Source organism: Drosophila subobscura, chromosome A (genome assembly GCF_008121235.1).
Source record: "Drosophila subobscura isolate 14011-0131.10 chromosome A, UCBerk_Dsub_1.0, whole genome shotgun sequence".
Lineage (NCBI taxonomy): Eukaryota > Metazoa > Arthropoda > Insecta > Diptera > Drosophilidae > Drosophila > Drosophila subobscura.
Window position 1 is genome coordinate 20,762,493 of NC_048530.1, and position 21,881 is coordinate 20,784,373.

The 21,881-nt window shown below is 45.3% G+C and overlaps 5 protein-coding genes across 30 annotated transcripts; 2 read left to right on the forward strand and 3 right to left on the reverse strand.

Annotated features, from left to right (window-relative positions):
* Nucleotides 1-1,549: 1,549 nt before the first annotated feature.
* On the reverse strand, nt 1,550-4,207 carry LOC117903204 (protein obstructor-E). The gene is made up of 4 exons (XM_034815090.1): nt 4,066-4,207; nt 2,413-2,628; nt 2,154-2,348; nt 1,550-2,073 (listed from the first exon to the last, which is right to left on the reverse strand). The coding sequence occupies exons 1-4, from the start codon at nt 4,115-4,117 to the stop codon at nt 1,844-1,846; spliced, it is 693 nt and encodes a 230-aa protein (XP_034670981.1). The 5' UTR covers nt 4,118-4,207; the 3' UTR covers nt 1,550-1,843.
* A 1,837-nt stretch (nt 4,208-6,044) lies between these two features.
* LOC117903203 (protein obstructor-E) lies at nt 6,045-8,398 on the reverse strand. Its single transcript, XM_034815089.1, has 4 exons — nt 8,196-8,398; nt 7,130-7,333; nt 6,864-7,067; nt 6,045-6,782 (listed from the first exon to the last, which is right to left on the reverse strand). The coding sequence occupies exons 1-4, from the start codon at nt 8,245-8,247 to the stop codon at nt 6,526-6,528; spliced, it is 717 nt and encodes a 238-aa protein (XP_034670980.1). The 5' UTR covers nt 8,248-8,398; the 3' UTR covers nt 6,045-6,525.
* A 2,556-nt stretch (nt 8,399-10,954) lies between these two features.
* On the forward strand, nt 10,955-18,306 carry LOC117903191 (cytoplasmic dynein 1 intermediate chain). Of its 24 annotated transcripts, none has more exons than XM_034815051.1 (10): nt 10,955-11,081; nt 11,560-11,853; nt 11,930-12,076; nt 12,140-12,273; nt 12,710-12,772; nt 13,159-13,179; nt 14,760-14,807; nt 16,397-16,552; nt 16,628-17,550; nt 17,621-18,306. In XM_034815051.1, exons 2-10 carry the CDS (start codon nt 11,699-11,701, stop codon nt 17,972-17,974), a joined length of 2,001 nt encoding a protein of 666 aa, XP_034670942.1. In that variant the 5' UTR covers nt 10,955-11,081; nt 11,560-11,698; the 3' UTR covers nt 17,975-18,306. The 24 variants fall into 24 exon arrangements, with proteins under 24 accessions (XP_034670942.1, XP_034670944.1, XP_034670947.1 ...); XM_034815053.1 differs by having other exon boundaries at nt 16,400-16,552; XM_034815056.1 differs by having other exon boundaries at nt 12,740-12,772.
* Nucleotides 18,307-19,050: 744 nt separating this feature from the next.
* On the forward strand, nt 19,051-20,654 carry LOC117903200 (annexin B10). 2 transcript variants are annotated; one of them, XM_034815085.1, is made up of 5 exons: nt 19,051-19,232; nt 19,350-20,061; nt 20,129-20,310; nt 20,405-20,407; nt 20,510-20,649. In XM_034815085.1, exons 1-5 carry the CDS (start codon nt 19,221-19,223, stop codon nt 20,564-20,566), a joined length of 966 nt encoding a protein of 321 aa, XP_034670976.1. In that variant the 5' UTR covers nt 19,051-19,220; the 3' UTR covers nt 20,567-20,649. The 2 variants fall into 2 exon arrangements, with proteins under 2 accessions (XP_034670976.1, XP_034670977.1); XM_034815086.1 differs by lacking the exon at nt 20,405-20,407 and having other exon boundaries at nt 19,053-19,232; nt 20,510-20,654.
* Nucleotides 20,592-21,870, reverse strand: LOC117903201 (TIP41-like protein). Of its 2 annotated transcripts, none has more exons than XM_034815087.1 (4): nt 21,733-21,870; nt 21,324-21,667; nt 21,052-21,271; nt 20,592-20,992 (listed from the first exon to the last, which is right to left on the reverse strand). In XM_034815087.1, exons 1-4 carry the CDS (start codon nt 21,742-21,744, stop codon nt 20,744-20,746), a joined length of 825 nt encoding a protein of 274 aa, XP_034670978.1. In that variant the 5' UTR covers nt 21,745-21,870; the 3' UTR covers nt 20,592-20,743. The 2 variants fall into 2 exon arrangements, with proteins under 2 accessions (XP_034670978.1, XP_034670979.1); XM_034815088.1 differs by having other exon boundaries at nt 21,327-21,667; nt 21,733-21,868.
* Between the last annotated feature and the right edge of the window lie 11 nt (nt 21,871-21,881).

Consider the following 21,881-nt stretch of genomic DNA (forward strand, 5'->3'; position numbering starts at 1 on the left):
TTCCAATGCAACATATACTACATATACGAGTATGTATGTATAACCTAAGCCCATCTGATCTACAAATTTATATTTTGAGTTCAACCATGTGTGGGGGGCATTCCATCAGCAAGCATACGATGCACCGAAAGGGAAGCGAAGCATTAAGCATTAGCCCATAGTTAAGTAAGCATTTTGTATAAGAAGCTCCAACCAACAACCACAATTAATAACCATTTCCGTCTCTGCGTTTCTCCCTCCGTCGCGAAACAAACTAAATTCAATATGTTTAGGAACAAAGAAATCAACGGAATGGTTTTTGCTACAAAGAATTGATTTTCGATGGATCGCTCCAATGGCAGCCACATGAATGACACACAATGTACTTAGAATAAACTAATCGTACAATTAAGCTCCATCCAAGCACTGGCGAGTTGCTTGGAATATGTCTATGTCTATAAGAACATAACATACTCGTACAAGAAATCAAATATTCAATAACCAATAACCATGAATAAATCAAAATCTATTATTTAAGCACTTATAACTTTATTAATTATAATTATTCGCTTGGCACAACACCAGTGGAGCTTGACATCAAATGATAGACCAAAGAATAGAAGGATAACGGATCGCAGTGTCTTGGATTCCCGCTATTTCGTAAAGTGAGCTTGAAGTCGTGCTGCTCTGTCTGAAGGGCATTACCGTTATCTTCAGGTGGAAGCAGCGCAGCCCTTTGTCCACAAGCTCTTCGGCCTGCGACGGCCGCCGTTGCTGCTGCTGCTATTTTACACTAATTGCAGCACTGTTTCTCATTCGTTTCCACTCACCCACCAAATTACTCGAAAGGGAAGGAGAGAAAGAAGAATAGAGTGCATGCGAGATTCGTTCTCCTTTCTATAGTGGCAAGTGATTGGCAGAATAATTCTAAATAAAAATGTTACCAAATGTTAATCTCTTTGTGTGCACCCCGCACCGCTCCTCCTTCCAGCCAATGGTGCTCCTGCTCTCTCCTACGGCCACAACGCATCGCCTAGCGACACCCTACGGTAAATGTATGCCATTGCAGTTTATTGCGTCTCCTCTCTCTTGGTGTCATCTGTTTATGCTCGCTCCTTTGTACCGTTCACATTAGGATTTGTGCGAAAGACAGAGAGAGAGAGTGCGTGCCGAAGAGAAGTGGAGTTCCGCATGGTGAGTAAAATATGAGTGGGATCAGCATGTGCAGACCGAACCAGCATCGTGGCGCTTTCTGACACTGCGTCACCTTTAATTAACACTCTTTGCAGTGCACTTTAATGCAGTGGGCAGCAGGTGAGCGGTGGAAAGAGTGAGAAGAGCAGGCGGGCGGGTATGACAGTTGCATGGCTGCCTGCTATGACACTATTAAGTCTGCTTAACTTTAATAAATTTACAAAATTTGGGGGCTCATTTTCGAATGCATTCGTTCCCCGAAATGTATTACAATAAATAAAATTAACTTTATTGCGATTCATATACAAAAAAGGGAGCCCAAACAACAACAAAAAGTTAACTAAATACAGAAAGAAAGGTTAACAGGCAAAATTACTACGAGTATATGCAAAATATTTTGTTTAATTCGGTTTTGGGTTGGGTTTCTTTTCGCTAGGAAATTTTGGGACAGTGCGAAAGGCATGCGCGTGCAGGTATACAAAAAAAAGCCCTCAGAGAGAGATAGAGAGGGAGAGAGAGAGGGCTATATAGATAGATTGTGGAGTGGATTGGATAGAGCTAGTCGGAGCTGGAGCTTTTCATATGTACGTATTTATATACAGAGCCGATATCCGAGCAGAGATCTACGGACTTCGACAACGTCCAACGATGGATCTCCTCTCCTCCCTCTCTACTTTCCGTAGTTGGCGCACCCGCCGCTGGCATACTCGGGCTCCTCGCAGGTGAGCGTGTGCTCATCGAAGACTTTGTCCTCGCCGCAGCTGATGAGACGGGGATAACCCTCCACGCAGGTGATCAGGCGATGGCAGTCCCCGGAGACGGGGAAACGTGGGAAGGGCCAGAAGCGAGCGGCCACCGAATTGGGATCCACCTTGGTGGGGCACTTGAAGCCAACGACAGCTGTGGATGCAACACAAACACACAAGAAAAAACAGATCGTAAAGAGAGTGCGGGGAAGGCAGAGTTAGAGCTGATCTTACCCTCGGGATTGCAGTGGTCGAGGAGCTGGTCGGGCCAGTTGCAGCCATGGATGCGCTCATCGTAGGCCAGGCCGGCATCGCAGTCCTGCTCGTGGGGCTCGCCGTGGGCGCACTTGATGTACGTGGTGGCACAGTCCTTGGACACCGCATACAAACCGAACTGATACTCACAGCCCGGCGAGGAGATCGGAGTGGCTGTGTGTGGTTGTGCGAGGGTAAATTTAAAGTTCTCCACGTAGAACATAACGTCTCTACTCACGATCCCACTGGCGACCCTTGCAGTCGACGGCCCAGTTGTAGTTGCAGTGATTGTGGACGGCGCCCTTGCCATCAAAGAGCAGTCCATTCTCGCAGGTCTCCAGGGTGAGGGTGCCATTGGTGCAGAGGAAGAACTGGTCGCAGTTCTCCGTGTGGGCATACGCCTGTTCGCCGTACTTCTCGGGGCACTCGGGTGAGCCCACGGCCAGGGCATGTCCTGGTAAATGGTAAATAATTCAAAGTGCATTAAAAATCGTTGAAAAGTCAGCACCGATCTAAGTGGGGCTAACATTTCCGAATATTTTATCGACCCATTTTGACAGCTGCGTTGACAGTTGCGGAAAGTGTCAACAGCATGTGCCATCCACTTTCTTCCGGCCTTCCTTCCGCACTTGGCAGCGCGGTGGCGGCGGAGGCGGAGGCGTGCAACTGGTTTCGATGGGAGTGCAAGTGACGCCACCGACACTCGACACTTTCGCGCATCTTCGCGGCGCGGCGGGGCGCGTCTCGCGTCTAGCGGCAAATGTGCGGCGCCGTAACGTGATGTAACCAGCGGGCGCTTGGAATGCCGATGCCACCATCGAGATCGGGTAACAGGTTGATTGCCTACCCAAAGCCGACAAAAACAAACACAGACGCACACTCGCACACTCATGCTCATACTCATACTACAATGTGTGCACGAGTGGAGTATATTTAAATCTTCGAAGATTTCCGGTAATTTGTCTGGGACAAAAAGTGTGTTGGGAAAACTCTCTCGAGTTGAAAATGCCGAAACGAAAGTTAATCGTTGGTGCAACAAACGCCAGATGATCCCAACTGATATAATCTGTACGCAGATCGTAGCACGATCATATGGAGATACCCATCTGGATTCTAGAGTGATCTTTGAAGCTGCTTCTAACCTTTTGCTGCCTGAAAACTTGTCGCGTCGGTTGGGCAATATCTGGATCGTATCGAGTGATTGTGTTTGCAAGTCTTTTGTTTTATTTGTATTCTTAGCTAATTGTTAACTGGTTTGACGGGCCCCAGTTCTACTTTGGCATTTGTTTTATCGCAATTCCTGATATATTTATTGAATACTTGTGTGGCTGGAAATGATCAGAGATTTGGAATCGACAATCAGTTTCATAAGGTTGAGGATCAGTTTGAAGCTTGAGGATCGTTTGGCCCAACCCAGGCCCAGCGTCTGCGTTGCGTCTGGGTCATAAAAAGCAAAAGTGATCGAGCGCGCATGATCTGCATGCCAAATCAGCCATAAGCCACTGTCCCCGCAGGTGTCTCAGGGTTAAGTGTCTACCAATTGGAGCAGTCAGGTAACTAATCTTTGGCCTAGCCTTCGCTCCAAACCAGTAATTAAACTGGATTTGGATTTGATATTTTTCTTATATCGGCCTGCCACTGAGCTGAGAACAAAAGAGCCTAACGGTGGCTGGCATGTGTGTGTGTGTGTGTGTGTGTGTGTGGATAGGGTAGGTCCACGGTCTACGGTCTGGCGACCGTCTATGACCACTTCACGCGATTGCAATTGGAATTTTTGAAAGTAAAAGCAAACATGCTTCGTAATTGAAAGGTTGCGCTAATTGCGAATGCTTGGGGGAATGGTTATTATTATTATGTTAGCCCCCAAGGCCCTTGCGGCATATGTACTTACCAGCTGTTATCCAGGACAGCACCAGGATACTGGATACCAGAATTCTCTGCATGTTGAACACTTTGTTGTGGCTTTCTTGGATCGTTTGGCAAATGGCGGAAATTCAAAAAAGGAAATGCACCCACAACACACACACTGAGAGAGAGAGAGGCACAGAAACAATAACAACAACAACAACAACAAAAACTCAAATATTCAACACGCGCAAAAAAAAAATGTGTCGAAAAACAAACTGAAACTTTCGCTCCAGGTGGCTTGTACGTTTTAACGGTTACGCGTTCCAAACTCAACTGAAAAGATTTATACCGGACTCCAAGAAGAAGAAGCAAGCGGCGGTAGCGGTAACGGCAGACAGCGACAGCGACGTCGACGGCGACAGAAAAACAGAAAAACGAACGAAAAAATACAAAAACAACCAACAAGCGACAAACAAAAGTTTTGCAAAAGCTTTGGGTTTCGCGTTGCTGTTGTTGTTGTTGAGATTTTTGGTGGGTGGCTGAGATGGGAAGTGGAGAAATACGACAAGAAACCTAATTGCTGTTGGTGTAACTGTAACGGTTATCAGCTGTGGTGTTGTTGAATCTATTGTTGTGTGTGTTTTAATGTTGATAGAATTTCTTTCCTTCTTGCTGTTGGTGTAACATTTGTTGTTGAAACTATTGCCTATTGATAATTATTCCTATTATTTTTAATGCTGTCGCTGTTGCTAGTGTTGTAATATTGCCACTGCCACCACTGCTGCTGGTGCTGCTGCTGCATGCAAAACGTGATTTGGGGTAAGCTTCCAGCAGGCAGGCATATGGCATGCACGAATATGTGATTGAAAGTAAAAGGCAAAGCTCGAGCAAAGCGCAGGCAAGCTTCATTCATGATCGGCGCCTGTCCCGTTTCTTGCCGATTACCGTTACATTGTTAACTATTGCAAAACTTTTGGCCGCTGCTGTTGCTGTTGCTGCTGCTGCTGCTGCTGCGGTTATTGCATAACCCAAAAATCTGCTGCTCTGCTCTGACTGCAGCCTTTAAGTTGTTGTTGTTTCGTTTCGTTTTTTGCTCTGCTGCTCTTGTGATTTGTTTCGCTTGCGGCAATCCGCTTTGCCCACTCAGGTAATTAACGGCTCTTTTGTGTGCCCTGTCTCAACAAAGGGTTAATAGATCACCCTCGGCCCCCCACCGCCTGACCGTCTGTGCTGCAGTGTTGCGTCCCAAGTGAAAGGTTTGATTGATTATTCGACACGCAGATGAGCTCCCCAGATAAGCATCCCACTTATCCCACACACTTACATATGTGTCCATTTCCAAACAATAGATCAACAAAATACAACAGGATTTACCATAGTTTTGAAATAATGTTTTAATTAAACAAAAAATGAAGTTAAAGTGTGTCTTTGATCCACTAAAATGGCAGACCAACAGTCTTAAGTTTTAGATACAAAAAGATATAGAAAAGTGAAATAGATGATAGATATAGAAAGATAAATATTATTCTGAAGAGTGCTTAAAGCAACGCAGAAAGTTCAGAGCGTAGTCTTAAGGTATGATGAGTTCTTGGATAGCTTTTGGGAATAGTTATGCCAGAAGAAAAGACTCTTCGAAAAGGTATAGAACTCCCAGCAATAGTTGCAGAAATCGAAAAGAGAAGCAAGAAGAAAGTTATGCATAAATTATGTCATAGAAAAATGTCGAATTGTCTTTCAGCAAAAAGTTACTTCAGTTGAATAGATAAGATAGAAATAGATACAACGATTTCTTAGATACGAAAGAGAGAAGGAAGTTGTTTAAGAGAAAACAATTGTAGTGCTTAGAGCAAGTGAAATATCCATAGATGTAGTCAAAACTTAAAGACTACAGCATCAAATGATCAGAAAGATCTCATAGCCAAGAAGGATGTCAGAAAGAACTAAGGGAACGAAGGAAAGAATAGTAAAGAGAAGTGAAAGTGACAGAAAGTGCATAGATAGAATATAGAAGAGGTTGCAGCTGTGGTTTATATAAAAAAAATCAGTTTATTTTCTTGTATAATAATTAAATGAAAGTCAGAAAGAGTGAGGAAATATATACACAACAATTTGGCAGTAGATTCAGTTGGGCACAGAGTGATAGACAGAGGGGCGGCAGAGGTAGGCACAGAAAGTGAAGAAAATAGCTGGATAGAACGGGATCGAGAGAACGAGACAGCCAGACAGTCAGACAGTTGGACAGAGGATTATAGTTTTACTGCTACGTTCTATAGGAAATGGGCTAGAAAAACTAACTTTAAGTGACTACGACGCGAATCCATTTTTCTCAGTGTCTATTTTTGTGTGCATGAGTGTGTGACTGTGTAGGTGTTGGGTGTCATGTGTGTGTGTGTAGGTGTAGGTGAAGATGGATAGCAGAGAGACAGAGAGAGAGAGAGAGAGAGGAAGTGGGAGACGCGCATGTGGAGCTTATATCGGCGGGCAGCGCTGAACAACAGCCGGCTTAGTCCTTCTTATCATCGACGTCCTTGTACCAGTCCTCGCAGCCGGGCACATTCTCGGGTGCGTCACACATCTCTGTGTTATCGTTGTAGACCTCGCCCAGCTGGCAGCCCAGATCGCGCGGATCCTCGCCGTTCAGGCAAACGTAGAACTTTTGGCAATCCGTGGGATGGGGATACTTGGGATGGGTCACAACCTGACCGCGATCATCGGTCTTTGGCTGATCCTTGGGGCACTCAAAGCCAGTCTCAGACATTCCTTTAATAAGAAAAACAAAACCAAATTATAAAAGTCAGTCAAAAGCTCAACTCGGAGAGGCTCAAAGCTCAAAGGACTTACTCTGCTCGGGATTGCAGCCCTCACGCTTGGCCGTATCGGGCCACACGCAGGTGCCCGAGTACTCATCGAAGTGCAGGCCGACGGTACACTTGGTCTCCAGTGCGTCGCCCTCGATGCAGTTGTAGAAGATGTTGCACACAGCCGGATCGGGATGGGCAAAGAACCCGTTCTTGCGCGGACAATACTTGCTGGACTTGGGCTCCTCTATAAATGGCAAGTCAATTAAAACCAGTTCGATGTGGCTGGACATCAGCAATTTATCTTACGCAATTCCGTACGATCCTCGCAGTCTACATTGAAGGGCTGATCGCATTTGTTGAACTTGCGATTCAGGGGATCGAAGACCAAACCGTCTGGGCAGAGTCTCGCCTTGGGCACACCATCCTCGCACACGTGGAACTTGTCGCACTGAATCTCATCGGCGAACTGGCCATTGGGCTTGGGGCACTCGAAGCCGGCTCCGGATACAGCTAGATCGAGGAAGAAATAAATGTACAGACGGGAAGAGTTCAGTCAACTTGTTTTTCACACTTTCACTTTTTCCATGGCGCGGAAAAGTGTAACGAACAAACGTGATCGACCGATGATCGGAACAGTCGATGGCAATTCCGCCATTGCGGTTTCCTGCTTGTGGGTTGGGGAACTTTTCAACAGAGTAACTTAGCGGTGGGGGAAATGTTAACGTGGGACATTTCAACAGAAGCTGCTTGGGCTTAGGGGAACATTCGAGAAGTAAAACGATTCTTGAATCGAATCTCGATTTGAAGACTCAAAGTCACAGTCGTTGGTGCATCTCTAGGCAATGGCTGCACCTTCATGCAGTGACGACTGCAAAAGTTTTGTTGCATAATCCACAATTTCAGCCAGACAACGACACGACCGCTTTTTAGGCTTGGCAGCAGCCAGTTTTCCGAGACCACCGGAGACCGAGCAGACCCAGTTCCAGTGCCAGTCCCAGTCCTAGTCACCAGCCAGCCGGTTTTCACTCCTCATCTCGTTATGCCCCGCCTCGAAGTCGTTTATGGATCTGCCGTCTGTATCTGGGAACTCTTCTCGAAAGGTTGGTCACTTTAAATGTCATTCGTTCGTTTGGGCAGGAAAAAAAAGCGCTTAAGCGCTTAAGCCTAATCTTGATTTGGTGTCAATGTCAAAATAATTAGCAACAAGTTGCGATTTCTGCGGGTGGTTTTAGATAAAAACAAATAAACAGACAGACAAATCGGACACTCGACACCAGCGACAGCGCGTACACCGTTACCGAAATTTCCTTCCTTTCGATGCCATCCAACTGCGATCATCGGTTACCGTTTAGCGATTCTGTTCAACACTCACTTGTCGCTGCCAGACAAAGCGTCACAGCCATGGCACATAAAAATAATTTCATTTTGTGGATTTATGCAGATTCCAGGGTGGTAAAGTAAAGCAAAAAAAAACAGCACTCGGTTTTTGTGACGGCGGGTCCTTTCAGGAAGAGGGGAACTGCTGAGCAACTGGATCGCGACTCAAGCGGTGCGATGGTTAAACTTAAACTAACAACGGAACGGCAGAGAGGCGCACTTTTCAAGACTTTTTCACCGGCCCGGGAGGCGCTGCGACGACGACGACGCCGGCCGCGGCAGAGCAATGGCAGAGCGCCACTGCTATGACGTGGGGCAGGGGCAGGTGCCGCCACTTAACCTGGGCCGATGGAAACGACTGGGGTGCGGTAGGGTAAGGGAAGGCAAAGTAAGGAATGGGAAGGTGGCAAAGAAAGGCGAGACAAAGATGTAATGAAACCAAATAGCGCTAAGAGCAAGCCGAGCTTTGCACACCCTTCCGCCTCTTGCCAACTGAGCCAGGCAGCCCACACGGCTGCGCAAGGCGTGTCAGTGCAGCAATTGGGTAGAGTATTCCCACAAGGAAGTAAATCAGCTTGGGTCGAAGAGTGCACACTCATGCGTTCGCATGACTTACGAGCAGGTACGTGCACACATACATATGTATGTACATATGTATGCATGTACATGTGATCAATGCAGCTTTGGCTGAGGGGAGACAATATGTGATTTGCGAGAGCGACTGCGCCCATGCACCTTACTCTCTCTCTCTCTCCCCAACACATTTTCAATGCAGTAAACTCCCGTTAGATTATTCTCTAGGAAGTCATGTTGTGCGAAAGGAGAGTGGCGATAAAAGGCGAGAGAGCTAGAGAGCGTAGCCTGGAAATCCATTGCTCTCACACGCCAAGACAGTACAACTCCGGGTTAGGGTATTCCAAGCATGAACACTAACCGCAAGCACATGCTGTGGATGTGGCCGAAAGAAAAAAAAAAACGCCAGCAAGCGACGACATTCATATGCGCCAACGCTACCAGCGGTTTGATGGGCCGCATGCAAATGTCGTTTACAGCAATAAAAACCCAAATCACAAAAGCCCCAAAACGAATTAAGCCAAAACGAACAATCAACGCATACGATAACCAAAAGAAAAAAGCAAAAAGAAGTGAATGAAGGGTGCAGCCTTTCCATTCCCGAACCGGTGCAGGCCTTTCCATTAACAGATGACCGCACAGAGTCCAGCAAATTCACAGCCTTGAGGAGGATCTGCTTTTTGTTTTATTTTTCGAGAGGGTGAGATGAATCGAGAGGGAGAGAGGGGCTCCTTGGCTGGTGGAAAAACTGTGTCACAGGGGAAATCGAAACGAAATGTCCGATAGTTGGTAATATACATAATATATACATATATATGCTAAATATACGACACGCAATGTTCCCAAAACCAGTTGTCCTTGAGAGATGCGATCCGATACGAACCAATACGATGTGGCATCTGTTAATGCGGCGGCGGCGGCGGCAAAAACCAGATGAGATAGAAACTAGTTTAGGTTCAAACTTAATTAACCGGACACTTTTACTCTCAATCGACCAACCGACCGACCGACCGCCCGGCCCGATGGATGCCATGCCGTTGATATTCTAAGAAACCAGCAAAAATCTAAATTTCAATTGGCAAATTAATTTGTAAACTAATCACGAATAAAAATCGTATTAAACGAACCGCTTTGGTTTGCGTTTGCAGTTAGCAGAAAACCTACAACAACAAAAACTACAGCTCGCATTAATACACACACACATACATACACACAGATGTACGCATTTCGCTTCTTCCATCCCGATGGAGACACAGGCCAACCGGCACATTGGTTGCCCCATCCCGATGGAGAGAGACGCTGATTTATCAGCCTGGAGCGAAAAAATAAAATCATTTAAAGATTTGGTAATTCAAGGTTTTTACTGGCAACATCGGCTCGGATGGCTGGGATCGTCTTCCAGTCCGGTTTGTCCAATAATGTTACGAAATTAACGAAAAGACAAAACAACAGAAACCAAAAGGCATATTTGGTTTTATTATGGTTTATGGGTCATCAAATGTTGGCATTTAAATGGAAATGCGCCAAAAATAGTCTCTCCCCCCCCTACTCTGAAGACAAGTTTCCGATGCATTTTGTGGCATTTTGGGTTTGGTAAAGGCAGGCAATTAAGAGGTCATTCAATTTTAAAGACAAAACGCCATTTGTTCACGCATGCACCGACACACACCCACACACGCACACAGCATAATAACGGTAAACAGGTATGCAGTTTGCATGTTGCCGCTGAATTCACAGCATGACAACAGCTGGTGGGGGCGCTGTGGCATTGATGGCATAAATTAAAGACAGCAATTAAACAATTGTACATTGTGCATTCTTAGTTAGCTTTCTATTTCCAGTGGCAGGTTCTTTGGGTTTCACTTACCCGCCCCCGAAACGAGCAGCGCATATATTAACTAACAGCAATCAGAAATGGTAAGGCTTTCAGCTGTTAAGTGCACTTAACATGTGCGTAACAGTGTGCTGTTAAACGCCAAATTGGTTGCTAGATCTACGAATTATGCTGGCTATGATTTTCTTACTTGAACAAGAATGTAAAAACAGCATTCTTTTCCCCGGCATAACTTATGTTCTAATAGAGGGCGGTTAAGTGGGCAAAGTGCGTTTTCTCCTCTATACATATGCAGTATATTTTGACAATGAGCAGGTATACTTCGGTATATTTCTGAGGGTCAGGCGAGTATATTTGCTTGAAAAATCCGCAGTCACACTGGTCAAAACATTAAAGTCGCATTTTTACATGGTTGAAAAATGTTAATTTAAGTACTTAAATTGCCAATATTGAACGTTTAAAGAACGCCAAGAGGTGGGTCCACTAAGATAGTCACCGAATCATACATGACTAGAGTGCAACAGAATCTGTGAAACCAAAAACGAAGTGAACAAGAAAATATCAGACACTCATTTTGTGGGGTGCATTGGATTTATTGATTTTCTTGCATCAAAGAAAGGGAATGTGTGTGCGCGTACTGTGTGACATCTGTTCTGATTAGAATTCGACCCAAAGACCAATATGGAATGTGCAAAAGCGCACAAAATGACTATTTAAATGTGCAATCGAACAGAAAAACAGACAGCCGACACCAACACACAGTCAGTGGACACGCACACACACACAATAACGGAGAGAAGGTTTTTTTGCTGAGCATTTGGCCAACTGGTGACATCATCAAAGCAACCAATATTGGTTAAGGCAACCGACGGACATAGCCATAACCAAAACCGAATTGATCATTCATTAATCATTAATCATCGTGCACCACCCCCTTGCCCTTGCCTTGCAGAGTAACGCGCTACACAAGCCGCTTCGAACCGACGACATCCCTCCCTCAGGTAGCACCAATCCAACAAATTCCAAGTGCAATCCACAGAGAGAAGAATCCACGAAGTAGTTGAGTAAAAAAAGGGCCAACAAACAAAAAAATGGATCGCAAGGCTGAGCTGGAAAGAAAAAAGGCCAAATTGGCGGCCCTGCGCGAGGAGAAGGATCGCCGGCGGAGGGAGAAGGAGATTAAAGACATGGAAGAGGCGGCTGGACGCATTGGCGGCGGCGCTGGCATAGACAAAGATCAGCGAAAGTGAGTTTTCGTTTTTGTTTCTTGCGTTGTGATTCCCAAAGTGCACGCTGAAAGTTTTTGCTTCTGCCTTCCCTAGAGATCTGGATGAAATGCTTTCATCGCTGGGCGTGGCACCTGTCTCCGAGGTGCTGTCTTCTCTGTCATCGGTCAACTCAATGACGTCGGAAAATTCCAATACACAAACACCCGACGCCAGCCTGCAGGCGACGGTCAATGGTCAAAAGTGAGTCCCCACAGAGCCAGAAAACTTCTGTTGTATTTTATTGCTTTGTTTCTGCCTTTAAAGCAGTGGCGGCAAGAAGCAACAGCCCTTGAATCTGAGCGTTTACAATGTGCAAGCAACGAACATTCCACCAAAGGAGACGCTGGTCTATACGAAACAAACACAGACGACCAGCACCGGGGGACATGAGCGTGATGGTGCGTACACACAGCATAAGAATAAAGCATAAGGATAATCATAAGCATAAGCATAAGCATAAGCGGGAATCCACTGTACCATGTACCATGTACCATGTATCTACCGACAGTAACCACTATCCATAGTTTGTTTCCATCTATCGTGCTGCTGTCTTGTTCTTGTTCTTGGTTTGCCTTGAATGTCCTTTGTACTATATTCTCGCTCTGTCTCTATCTCTATCTGTCTCTCCACACACACACACACACACATGTGTCTCTGTCGCTTAAAGTCTGGCTGCTGCATGCTAACCTTTAACCTTCCCTCCCCACCCAACGCACACACACACACAAATTCGGCATTTTGCGCTTTAGAACGCTTTCCCCCTCCTGACCCAGTCCCACAAAAGACAAATCATAAACGAGCAATCCATAGTGAAATAAAAAATAACAAATACAGTTCTTTCTTGCCACTCCTCGCCTCTGTCAGGATATATGGAGGATTGGTGGCGTCCACGTAAAGGTACTAATCTTAATTATAAGCAAACTTAACCACCACACACACATGTCAGCATCTATATCTGATCAGCACCAGCGATTATTTTGGTTTATGTAATGGTGCAAATTGAGTTACCGAACTTCAATTGGTTTGGCAGATCATTTGGGATCGTATAAACATTGTTAAATCATCAGTTTTTCATTATCTCTGACCCGCGGAACCACCCACAAACCATCATTAAATCATTTTTGATTTTCGTTCCCATTCCCCATGCCCACAACTCCACGTTGTTAGCGCCCAATTAGAACAATTTTTGTAGCGCATTTAATAATTTGTCTATTTAATTTCTCTCTCTTTCTCTCTCTCTCCCCCCTTATCTGTTATTGGCACGCACGCAAAAAAAACTGCAGCTCATGCTACGGATTACTATGGTGAGTAGCCAACGTTCCTATCCGTAATATTTGTGTTCCCAACAAACTTTTCAGACTCTCTGTGTAGACGTAAAAGCAAAGTAACAAATCGTTCGAAATCGTATCGTATGCGCCTCTTAATATAATACTCTATGTAGAACCTATGTCTATATCCCATCTGTCTGTATCCTTCCTACATGTATCCTATATTTTGTGTGTAGTTCTTGTTGCGCTCTTCCCAACACCCAATGCCAATCGCCTTGCGTTGCCTTGCTTAGATTATGACTGATAAATATATACAAATATTTTATTGTATATTTATGGTATTTAGCATATTGGTTTTATGTTTTGTTTTTGTAGCCTATCGTAGTTAATGCCTTCCTTCACTTTGATCTTCGTTTCCGATCGTTTGATTTAATTTTGTATCCCCCTCCCATAACTGATATCTGATCCTTAATACATATATATATTCTATGACATATCATCTATGATTTATATATCTATAATTGATTTGTTTTTTTTTTCAAATTAGCTCTAGAGCCCACATCGCAACAGATTCAGTTTGTATCAGAGCCATTTGATCTCAATCGTAAATCGTTAAAAAAAAAAAAACAGAAACCCGAAAACAAATTGTTAAACTCCACCCAATTTATAAGTTGTGTGTGTTTTTTTTTCTTATTTTATTTTTATGAATTTATATTTTATTTCGTATAAGTAGATAGATGGACTTTCGTATGCATTTTTCTCTCTCTTTTAAGATCATCGAATTTTCTGCATTTTAGTTTATGTATAACAGTTCTTGTCTAGGGCTATATTATGTTCGTATAACAGCTATAATTGTATGTTTTTTTTCTTAGTTTATTTTATGACAGCTTGCAGAAAGTTGAGAACTAGTCGATGATTATTTTTCACCCAATTCCTCCTAGGTCTATGATAATTTGTAAGCCAAAACACCAAACATTTTGCATGTGTAAGAGATGCACAGAAGAATGGAGAGTACCCCAGTTGATAAACTTATCTATATATAATTTACTGTATGATAAAAATCTCTCTTTACCCATGTCCCCCCGCCCTGCCCTGTCCTGCCTCCGCTAACCTATATTTTTTTTGTGTGTACCCATTCACCATATAAGGCCAGGCTTGTGTGCTCTTTATATACATACAATATACCCAATATATTCATATATAATCGTATATCTTTTCTATATGTGCCCGCCCATGTGTGTGATCTCTCTCTCTCTCACTCTCTCTGTGTCTCTCTCTCTCGCATTTTACCAAACAGCAAAATTCAATTAAAAGCACACACTAAAAACATTTTTCCTTCTCACTTCTTATACGTTATGCATTTAGCTTAAAAAAAAACATTGACTATTCGATCTCTTAATTAATTAATGGGCGGTATGCAGAGCCAAAACTATATTTTGTTTTTACTCTCTTTCGTTTTGTTTTGTTTTTTTTTTTTTTTGACAAAAATCACAACAACAACAACAACAAATCATAAGCAAAAGTAACCAAATCAAAAATCAAAAAAAAAAAAAAAAAACAACCAACTAGAAACAATGTATGTAAAAATATCATTTATTTCTTTATATTTCTTCAAGATGAATACAATCTTAATCCGGGTTTAGAGTGGGAGGATGAATTCACAGGTAGGTACAGGCCTCCACCTCCGGGCGGCCTATGCCCATATTGAAAAAAAACAGTGACGGAATCGACATGAAGCAAAATAGGAACGTACCAAATTCTATTCGCAAAAAGAAACAATAAACAAAAGTCAAGTCAAGTCAAGAAGAGAACTCAAATGATCATCGAGTGGTTGTCAGTGTTGGAAAATAGTGGTTTACGTAGAGAGTCAGTGTTGCGAAAGAGTCAGTGTCGAAAGGCAAACATTTACACAGACACACGCACAACACACAAATCATTTGTGCTTCCATGTCCTGCGTCACGCCCCACCTACTAGGCCCTCCTTCTTCGGTGTGTGTGCCTGTGTGTGTGTGCGAGTCAATCATCCTGCAAACCGCCCCGTCGTGCTGTTAAACCCATAATTTTCCTCAACTATATACTAACCGCCTCTCATTCAAAAGCAACATCAAAGGGTTAACCCCTTGCGAAATGTGTCACTAAGACTGGGGGAAACCCTCGAAGGAAAGCTCAACTTTCGTTTAGCCAGTGCTTCTCTCTCGCTCTCTCTTTCTCTCTGTCTTCACACACACATCCACACACACTCTCATTCTCTCAGATGTTGTGATGAAGCGTACCCTCTCTCTATTCAATTTACAGCACAGTAACACAGATAACAATCGATCGCAAATCGATCATTAATCGGCAATTAAACTTAAAATATTTCAATATACGATGTATTATATTTAATGCTAGCATAAAAACTAAATAATTTTAAGTGCAACAAAGCAAGCAAATTATAAACTGGGTGGAGAACAACAACAAAAGCAGAAAAGCAAACGATGTGTTAACGATAAACGATAACGATGGCTGGCGATATACATTTAGAGTTAATCGAAGCATTAGAGGCGTGCAAATTGTTATATTTTTTATTTGTATAATTGGCTTTGTATATTAATTAGGTGGATAAACGAATCACACCATACCATACCATACCATACATTTCCCTGCATAAATTAACATTGTAATATATATAGATAAATATATATATATATTTTTATGCTGCGTTCGTGTGTCCTTCAAGAACTAAGGCCACGACGTGTGTACACGCAAAGCACCCCACTAATCACCCAATCCAAATAGCAGCTCCAAGCACACTTCACCCCATCCAACACTCCAGACAAACAGCTCCAGAGACGTGCTGCCCTGCCGCCAAACTAACTTTACCCCCCAACTCTCGTGCTCTCTCCCTGTCTCACTTCTTACTGTATGTGTCTGTCATTTGTGTCTGTCTCTCTCCCTCTCTCTCTGTCTTTCTCTCGCCTAACCGCAAGCACCCGTAAGCTTCAGTCCCACACCACAAACTATAAGCATAATCTGATCAAGCAGATCGCATCGAATCCCTGCCGAAAAAACCGAAAAAGACAAAGCCAAGAATCAAAAAGAATTTATGCCAGTAAAGAAAATAAGCAAAAGAAAAAGGATGAAAATGAAAAGATGAAAATATGAAAAGATGAAGCAAAGATATGTAGAATTCTGTTCCTGTTCTGTCGATTGTCATATTCCTCTAGCTGTGTTAGTTTTATACCTTAAACAGTGCTTGCATTTGATGCCCAAGGAGATGACGAAGAGAGCTCCCTGCCCCATTTGGACAATGGATTCTCGTCGAAGCTGCCACCCGGCTTTCTCACCCACGGCCTGCCCACGGTGAAGGATGTCGCACCGGCCATCACACCACTCGAGATCAAAAAGGAGCACGAGATCAAGAAGGAGGGTGAGTGACGTGATGACAATCACTTTAAGGAATATTCTCTGATCAAAAATCTTCTCTCTCGGTTAACGTTTCAAGTCAACGAGCTGTCGGAGGAGCAGAAACAGATGATCATTCTATCGGAGGACTTTCAGAGATTTGTGGTGCGTGCCGGGCGTGTCATTGAGCGGGCCCTGTCGGAGAACGTGGACATCTACATGGACTACATTGGCGCCGGGGACAGCGAGGAGACCAACGATGAGCGCTCACACGCTCGTCTCTCACTGAATCGAGTGTTTTACGATGAGCGATGGTCGAAGAACCGATGCATTACCAGCATGGACTGGTCCACACACTTCCCAGAGCTGGTCGTGGCCTCGTATCACAACAACGAGGAGAGCCTCAATGAGCCGGATGGCGTGGTGATGGTGTGGAATACGAAATTCAAGAAGCGCACACCCGAGGATGTCTTCCATTGCCAGAGCGCCGTGATGTCCACCTGCTTTGCCAAGTTCAATCCAAATCTGATACTCGGCGGCACGTACTCGGGCCAGATTGTTCTGTGGGACAATCGTGTGCAGAAGCGCACGCCCATACAGAGGACGCCGCTCAGTGCGGCGGCGCACACACATCCCGTCTACTGTCTGCAGATGGTGGGCACCCAGAATGCGCACAATGTCATCTCAATATCGTCGGACGGCAAGCTGTGCTCGTGGTCGCTGGACATGCTGTCGCAGCCCCAAGACACCCTCGAGCTGCAGCAGCGCCAGTCGAAGGCCATTGCCATCACATCGATGGCATTCCCGGCCAATGAGATCAACAGTCTGGTGATGGGCAGCGAGGATGGCTATGTCTATTCGGCCTCGCGGCATGGCCTGCGTTCGGGCGTTAATGAGGTGTACGAGCGGCATTTGGGGCCCATCACGGGCATCTCAACGCACTACAATCAGTTGTCACCGGACTTTGGCCACCTCTTCCTCACCTCGTCCATTGACTGGACCATCAAGCTGTGGTCCCTCAAGGTATGCCAAGGGAGATGCAAAATATTCCAAGTATTTCTCTTATATTTTCCCTTCCTTTCTCTGCTTGCAGGACACAAAGCCGCTGTACTCGTTCGAGGACAACTCGGACTATGTGATGGACGTCGCCTGGTCGCCCATTCATCCCGCACTTTTCGCTGCTGTCGATGGTAGCGGTCGTCTTGATTTGTGGAATCTCAATCAGGATACCGAAGTACCAACAGCCTCGATTGTCGTTGGCGGTGCGCCGGCGCTCAATCGTGTCTCCTGGACACCGTCCGGACTGCATGTCTGCATCGGTGACGAGGCCGGCAAGTTGTATGTCTATGACGTGGCTGAGCATCTGGCGCAACCGTCGCGGGATGAATGGTCACGATTTAATGCCCATCTCGGCGAGCTAACAATGAACCAGGGCGATGAGGTCTAGTAGCCTTATCCAACGACGACGATAATGATGATGAATGATGATGAAACGGATAGTCGATGCTCGATTTCTGTAACCTCCTCCATGGAAAGACTTCCTTCCCCAGCCCCTCCACCCTCTGCAGCCTCAAGCCCAAGTGGAATGTATTTTATATATTGTGAGAGTGTGTGTGTGTGTTTTTTTTTATATCCCTTATCCATTATGTCTGTGTGATCCCGCTCCATACTTGTGTATAGCCCAGAACCAATCAACCAGAAACGAAAACATAAAACAACAAACAAAACCAGCAATAATGTGCATTAGAAAGAGCATTGAATGAAATTCGAAAACAAAAACAAAAAATATTAAAAATGGATTACATGGAATACATATATGAAGAGATAAATTATGTAAAACCAGAAAAGGGAAGAAATGAAAATGGAAATGAAAATGCAAATCATTTGTGAAGTAGTCCAAGGTCTCAGCCCATCCTTGATTGATATTGTAATTTATTTTTGTATTATTAGTTACTGGTTTTATTAATTATTCAAATTCTTAATTCACAAATATCTGTGTAGACTTCGCTTATTATTTTCGTGGAACTAATGAGAATGAAGCGCAAGCAGATCAGATCTATGATTCGAGAGAAAGCAACATATAAATTAAATACTATTATATATTATATATTCGATACAAAACAAATTAAGCTTAAATCGGAATGTAGAACGAAGGGAGAGCTCCAGCTTCTCGCAATTGAAAGACACAGAGAGCGAGTGCGAGAGCAGCAGCATGTAAATGTATTAGAGCGAAGAAGCCTATTTAACGAGATTAAATAAAAAGATAATATCTACTATATACGACAGACACTGGCGCCGCCCCAGATAATTGTGTATGAGTGGATCTGTGGTACAGTGTTAGCTGGCAACGCCCGCCATCCAGATGATTCCATTGCTCTGGCATGCCAGAGTGCACTGTGCAACGGCACATTCCATAGCGTATCAAGACCGCACTAAAAGCTCGCCAAGTCGCGCTCTCAAAAGCTTTGCACTTAGCTTGCGCTCTCAGGTGGTGCTGAGACAGCGGTAGTCGCCTCTTCTCTCCCATAAGTAGACAAGTGCAAACGAGAAGACAACACAACTAAATGCACGAGCGGCTACATCGGCAGCAGAACAAGCAGCAGCAAGCAAGCAGCATATAAAAACAGCAAAAGAGAAACGTTGCGAAAGTTTGCAAATCACATTAAATTAGAACAGTATTTGCAAGAATCTCAATGGATTACAAGGTAAGGGCTGTGGCAGTGACCATTTATGAATTATGTACCTCCAAGTGGCATTCCTACACACTCCTCCATATCGATTGGCGCACAAATGAATAACAAAAAAACTTATGCGTCATCCAGCCAGTGCCGACGGTTGTGGCTGCCGCCCCCTTTGATGCGGCCGCCGATGCCCAGACACTGAGGGCCGCCATGAAGGGTTTGGGCACCGATGAGCAGGAGATTATCGATGTCCTCGCCGGTCGGAGCAACGCCCAGCGGCAATTGATTCGTGCGGTCTACGACGCAGAGTTCGAGCGGGATCTGGTGGATGACCTGAAGAGCGAGCTGGGCGGCAAGTTCGAGGATGTGATTGTGGCCATGATGCTGCCGCCCGTGGAGTACCTGTGCAAGCAGCTGCACTCGGCCATGGCCGGCATGGGCACCGAGGAGGGCACCCTCGTCGAGATCCTGTGCACGAAGAGCAACGAGGAGATGCATCAGATTGTGGAGGCCTACGAGGACAAGTACCAGCGTCCGCTGGCCGAACAAATGTGCAGCGAGACATCGGGCTTCTTTCGCCGTTTGCTCACGCTGATCGTCACCGGTGTGCGGGATGGACTCAACACGCCCGTGAATGCTGACGAGGCCAAGGAGCAGGCCAACCAGCTGTATGCCGCTGGCGAGGCCAAGCTGGGCACCGACGAGGAGGTCTTCAATCGCATCATGTCCCATGCCAGCTTCCCCCAGCTGCGGCTCGTCTTTGAGGAGTACAAGGAGCTCTCCGGCCAGACCATTGAGCAGGCCATCAAGCACGAGATGTCCGATGAGCTGCACGAGGCCATGATGGCCATAGGTACGAGCACCACACTCATTTTATCCTCCCATATCCCGAAACATCTCTTACATGTCCATCCCCCCAGTGGAGTGCGTTCAATCGCCGGCGGCCTTCTTCGCCAATCGCCTATACAAGGCCATGAATGGCGCTGGCACGGATGACGCCACGCTCATACGTATAATTGTGTGCCGCTCAGAGATTGATTTGGAGACGATCAAGCTGGAATTTGAGCGCATCTACAATCGCACCCTGCTCAGTGCCGTGGTGGTAAGTGACTGAACCATTTCCCACCACCCACACTCCCTGTTAACGTCTTGCATTTCCGTCTTCCATTTCCATTTCGGTGTTTGTATTGTGCTAGGATGTAAGTAGTTGCCCCTCCAAATTGCCACGATTGTTGCCGCGGTTTGAAGTGCTCTAATCCCCAGTCTCCTCCACTCTCATTCTCCCCTTTTCTCTCTTGCAGGCGGAGACCTCGGGCGACTACAAGCGGGCTTTGACAGCCCTGCTGGGCGCTGCCTAAGCCACTGGTGCGGAATCGTTTATGCTTATACGTAGTGTGCCTTCCTAGGAGTAGCGCTTTTAATATCTGCAAATATTCTTAATCAGTTAATTCCATCTTAAATAAACTAGACACAATGAAAATGTTTGAATTTGTAGCATATGTAGTTGTAGTTGTGGATGTGGGTTGGTTGGTTGGCTACTTGAAGGATAACTTGTGCATCTGCTTGGAGAGCACCGGCAGGTAGTTCTGCATCTCATCCGGATTGGTCCAGAAGGCCATCGAGCTCTTGAGCTTGTCGCACGGTGCCTCCCGGTGCACAACCTCCTTGAGTATGTAATCGTTCTCGATCTCATGATGAAAGCGCGTATCGTTCATCCGCATCAGGACATCGTCGATGCGCAGGAAGTGACGGAGAAGTATGAAGAATCCCGAGGGCATGACACGCTGGAAACATCAGCAACAACGTCAAGCAGCAATCAACAAGCTGACAGTAAAACACTCACAATGCGCACACTCATCACCGAGATGCCGTGATCGTGCAGCTCATCCTCGAACAGGGTCAGATCTGTGTAGAAAATGATATTCTCGCGCTGCATTAACTTGAACTTGTTGAGCGTCATATCGGTGGTCTCCGATCGTATCTTCTCGTTCATGGTGCCCTGATAGGTGGACGTGAATGTCCAGTCGAACGGCTTGAACTTCTCCTCCCTTGTCTGCTCCGGACTGAAGTGCACAGAAATGAGTAAGGAATATGATGAGTCGCCCTTCCACTCACCACCGTGTATGTCGCCACTCCTGGGCACAGGCAACCTCCAGTGGTTGCGGCTGTTTGCCATTGTCGATCAGGGCCAGGGCATCCATCGGCTGGAACTCCATCAGAGCGCCGTCCTTGTGCTGCAGCACCAGTTTGTTTTTATGGAACACCATGTCGGGCAGGTGGGGCAGATCCAGCGAGTATTGATAGTGGCAGAGTTCGCAGCGAGCGGCGTCGTCCTTTTCGCAGCACTTGGTGCTGCCCTGCTTGCAGATGCTCTTCAATATGTGCGACTTTTCGTAACTTATGTTCCAGTCATTGAAGCGAATCGACTCGCCGTCAACCGGCAGGCGGGGTACAACGCACTGCGAAAGCGCGCGAAAATTAGTTTTCGCCAAGATTAGGCGACTGAGCTCCTGCCATTACTTACATCGTTGTCCATTTTCGTTAGCTGTAAGTTTATATTCGCCAAAATCAAATCCGAAATTTTATCTTATCAACAAAAGACGGCAAAGTGAATATGGGTACTCCTGCAACCGATTTGAAGCTCAAATCAGTCGCAAGCCAATACAAAAAATA

Bases quoted from the DNA above. Each gene is read 5' to 3' on its own strand.
- LOC117903204 (XM_034815090.1), bottom strand. From the start codon at position 4,117: ATGCAGAGAATTCTGGTATCCAGTATCCTGGTGCTGTCCTGGATAACA. The intron at 2,349-2,412 runs GTGAGTAGAGAC...AACCACACACAG, and splicing joins CAAGGGTCGCCAGTGGGATC to CCACTCCGATCTCCTCGCCG. The intron at 2,074-2,153 runs GTAAGATCAGCT...TTGCATCCACAG, and splicing joins CGACCACTGCAATCCCGAGG to CTGTCGTTGGCTTCAAGTGC.
- LOC117903203 (XM_034815089.1), bottom strand. From the start codon at position 8,247: ATGAAATTATTTTTATGTGCCATGGCTGTGACGCTTTGTCTGGCAGCG. The intron at 7,068-7,129 runs GTAAGATAAATT...TGCCATTTATAG, and splicing joins CGAGGATCGTACGGAATTGC to AGGAGCCCAAGTCCAGCAAG. The intron at 6,783-6,863 runs GTAAGTCCTTTG...TTCTTATTAAAG, and splicing joins GGGCTGCAATCCCGAGCAGA to GAATGTCTGAGACTGGCTTT.
- LOC117903191 (XM_034815051.1), top strand. From the start codon at position 11,699: ATGGATCGCAAGGCTGAGCTGGAAAGAAAAAAGGCCAAATTGGCGGCC. The intron at 14,808-16,396 runs GTAGGTACAGGC...TTGATGCCCAAG, and splicing joins GTGGGAGGATGAATTCACAG to GAGATGACGAAGAGAGCTCC. The intron at 17,551-17,620 runs GTATGCCAAGGG...CTCTGCTTGCAG, and splicing joins TCAAGCTGTGGTCCCTCAAG to GACACAAAGCCGCTGTACTC.
- LOC117903200 (XM_034815085.1), top strand. The intron at 20,062-20,128 runs GTACGAGCACCA...CCATCCCCCCAG, and splicing joins CGAGGCCATGATGGCCATAG to TGGAGTGCGTTCAATCGCCG.
- LOC117903201 (XM_034815087.1), bottom strand. The intron at 21,272-21,323 runs GTGAGTGGAAGG...TGTGCACTTCAG, and splicing joins GAGTGGCGACATACACGGTG to TCCGGAGCAGACAAGGGAGG. The intron at 20,993-21,051 runs GTGAGTGTTTTA...TGATGTTTCCAG, and splicing joins CGGTGATGAGTGTGCGCATT to CGTGTCATGCCCTCGGGATT.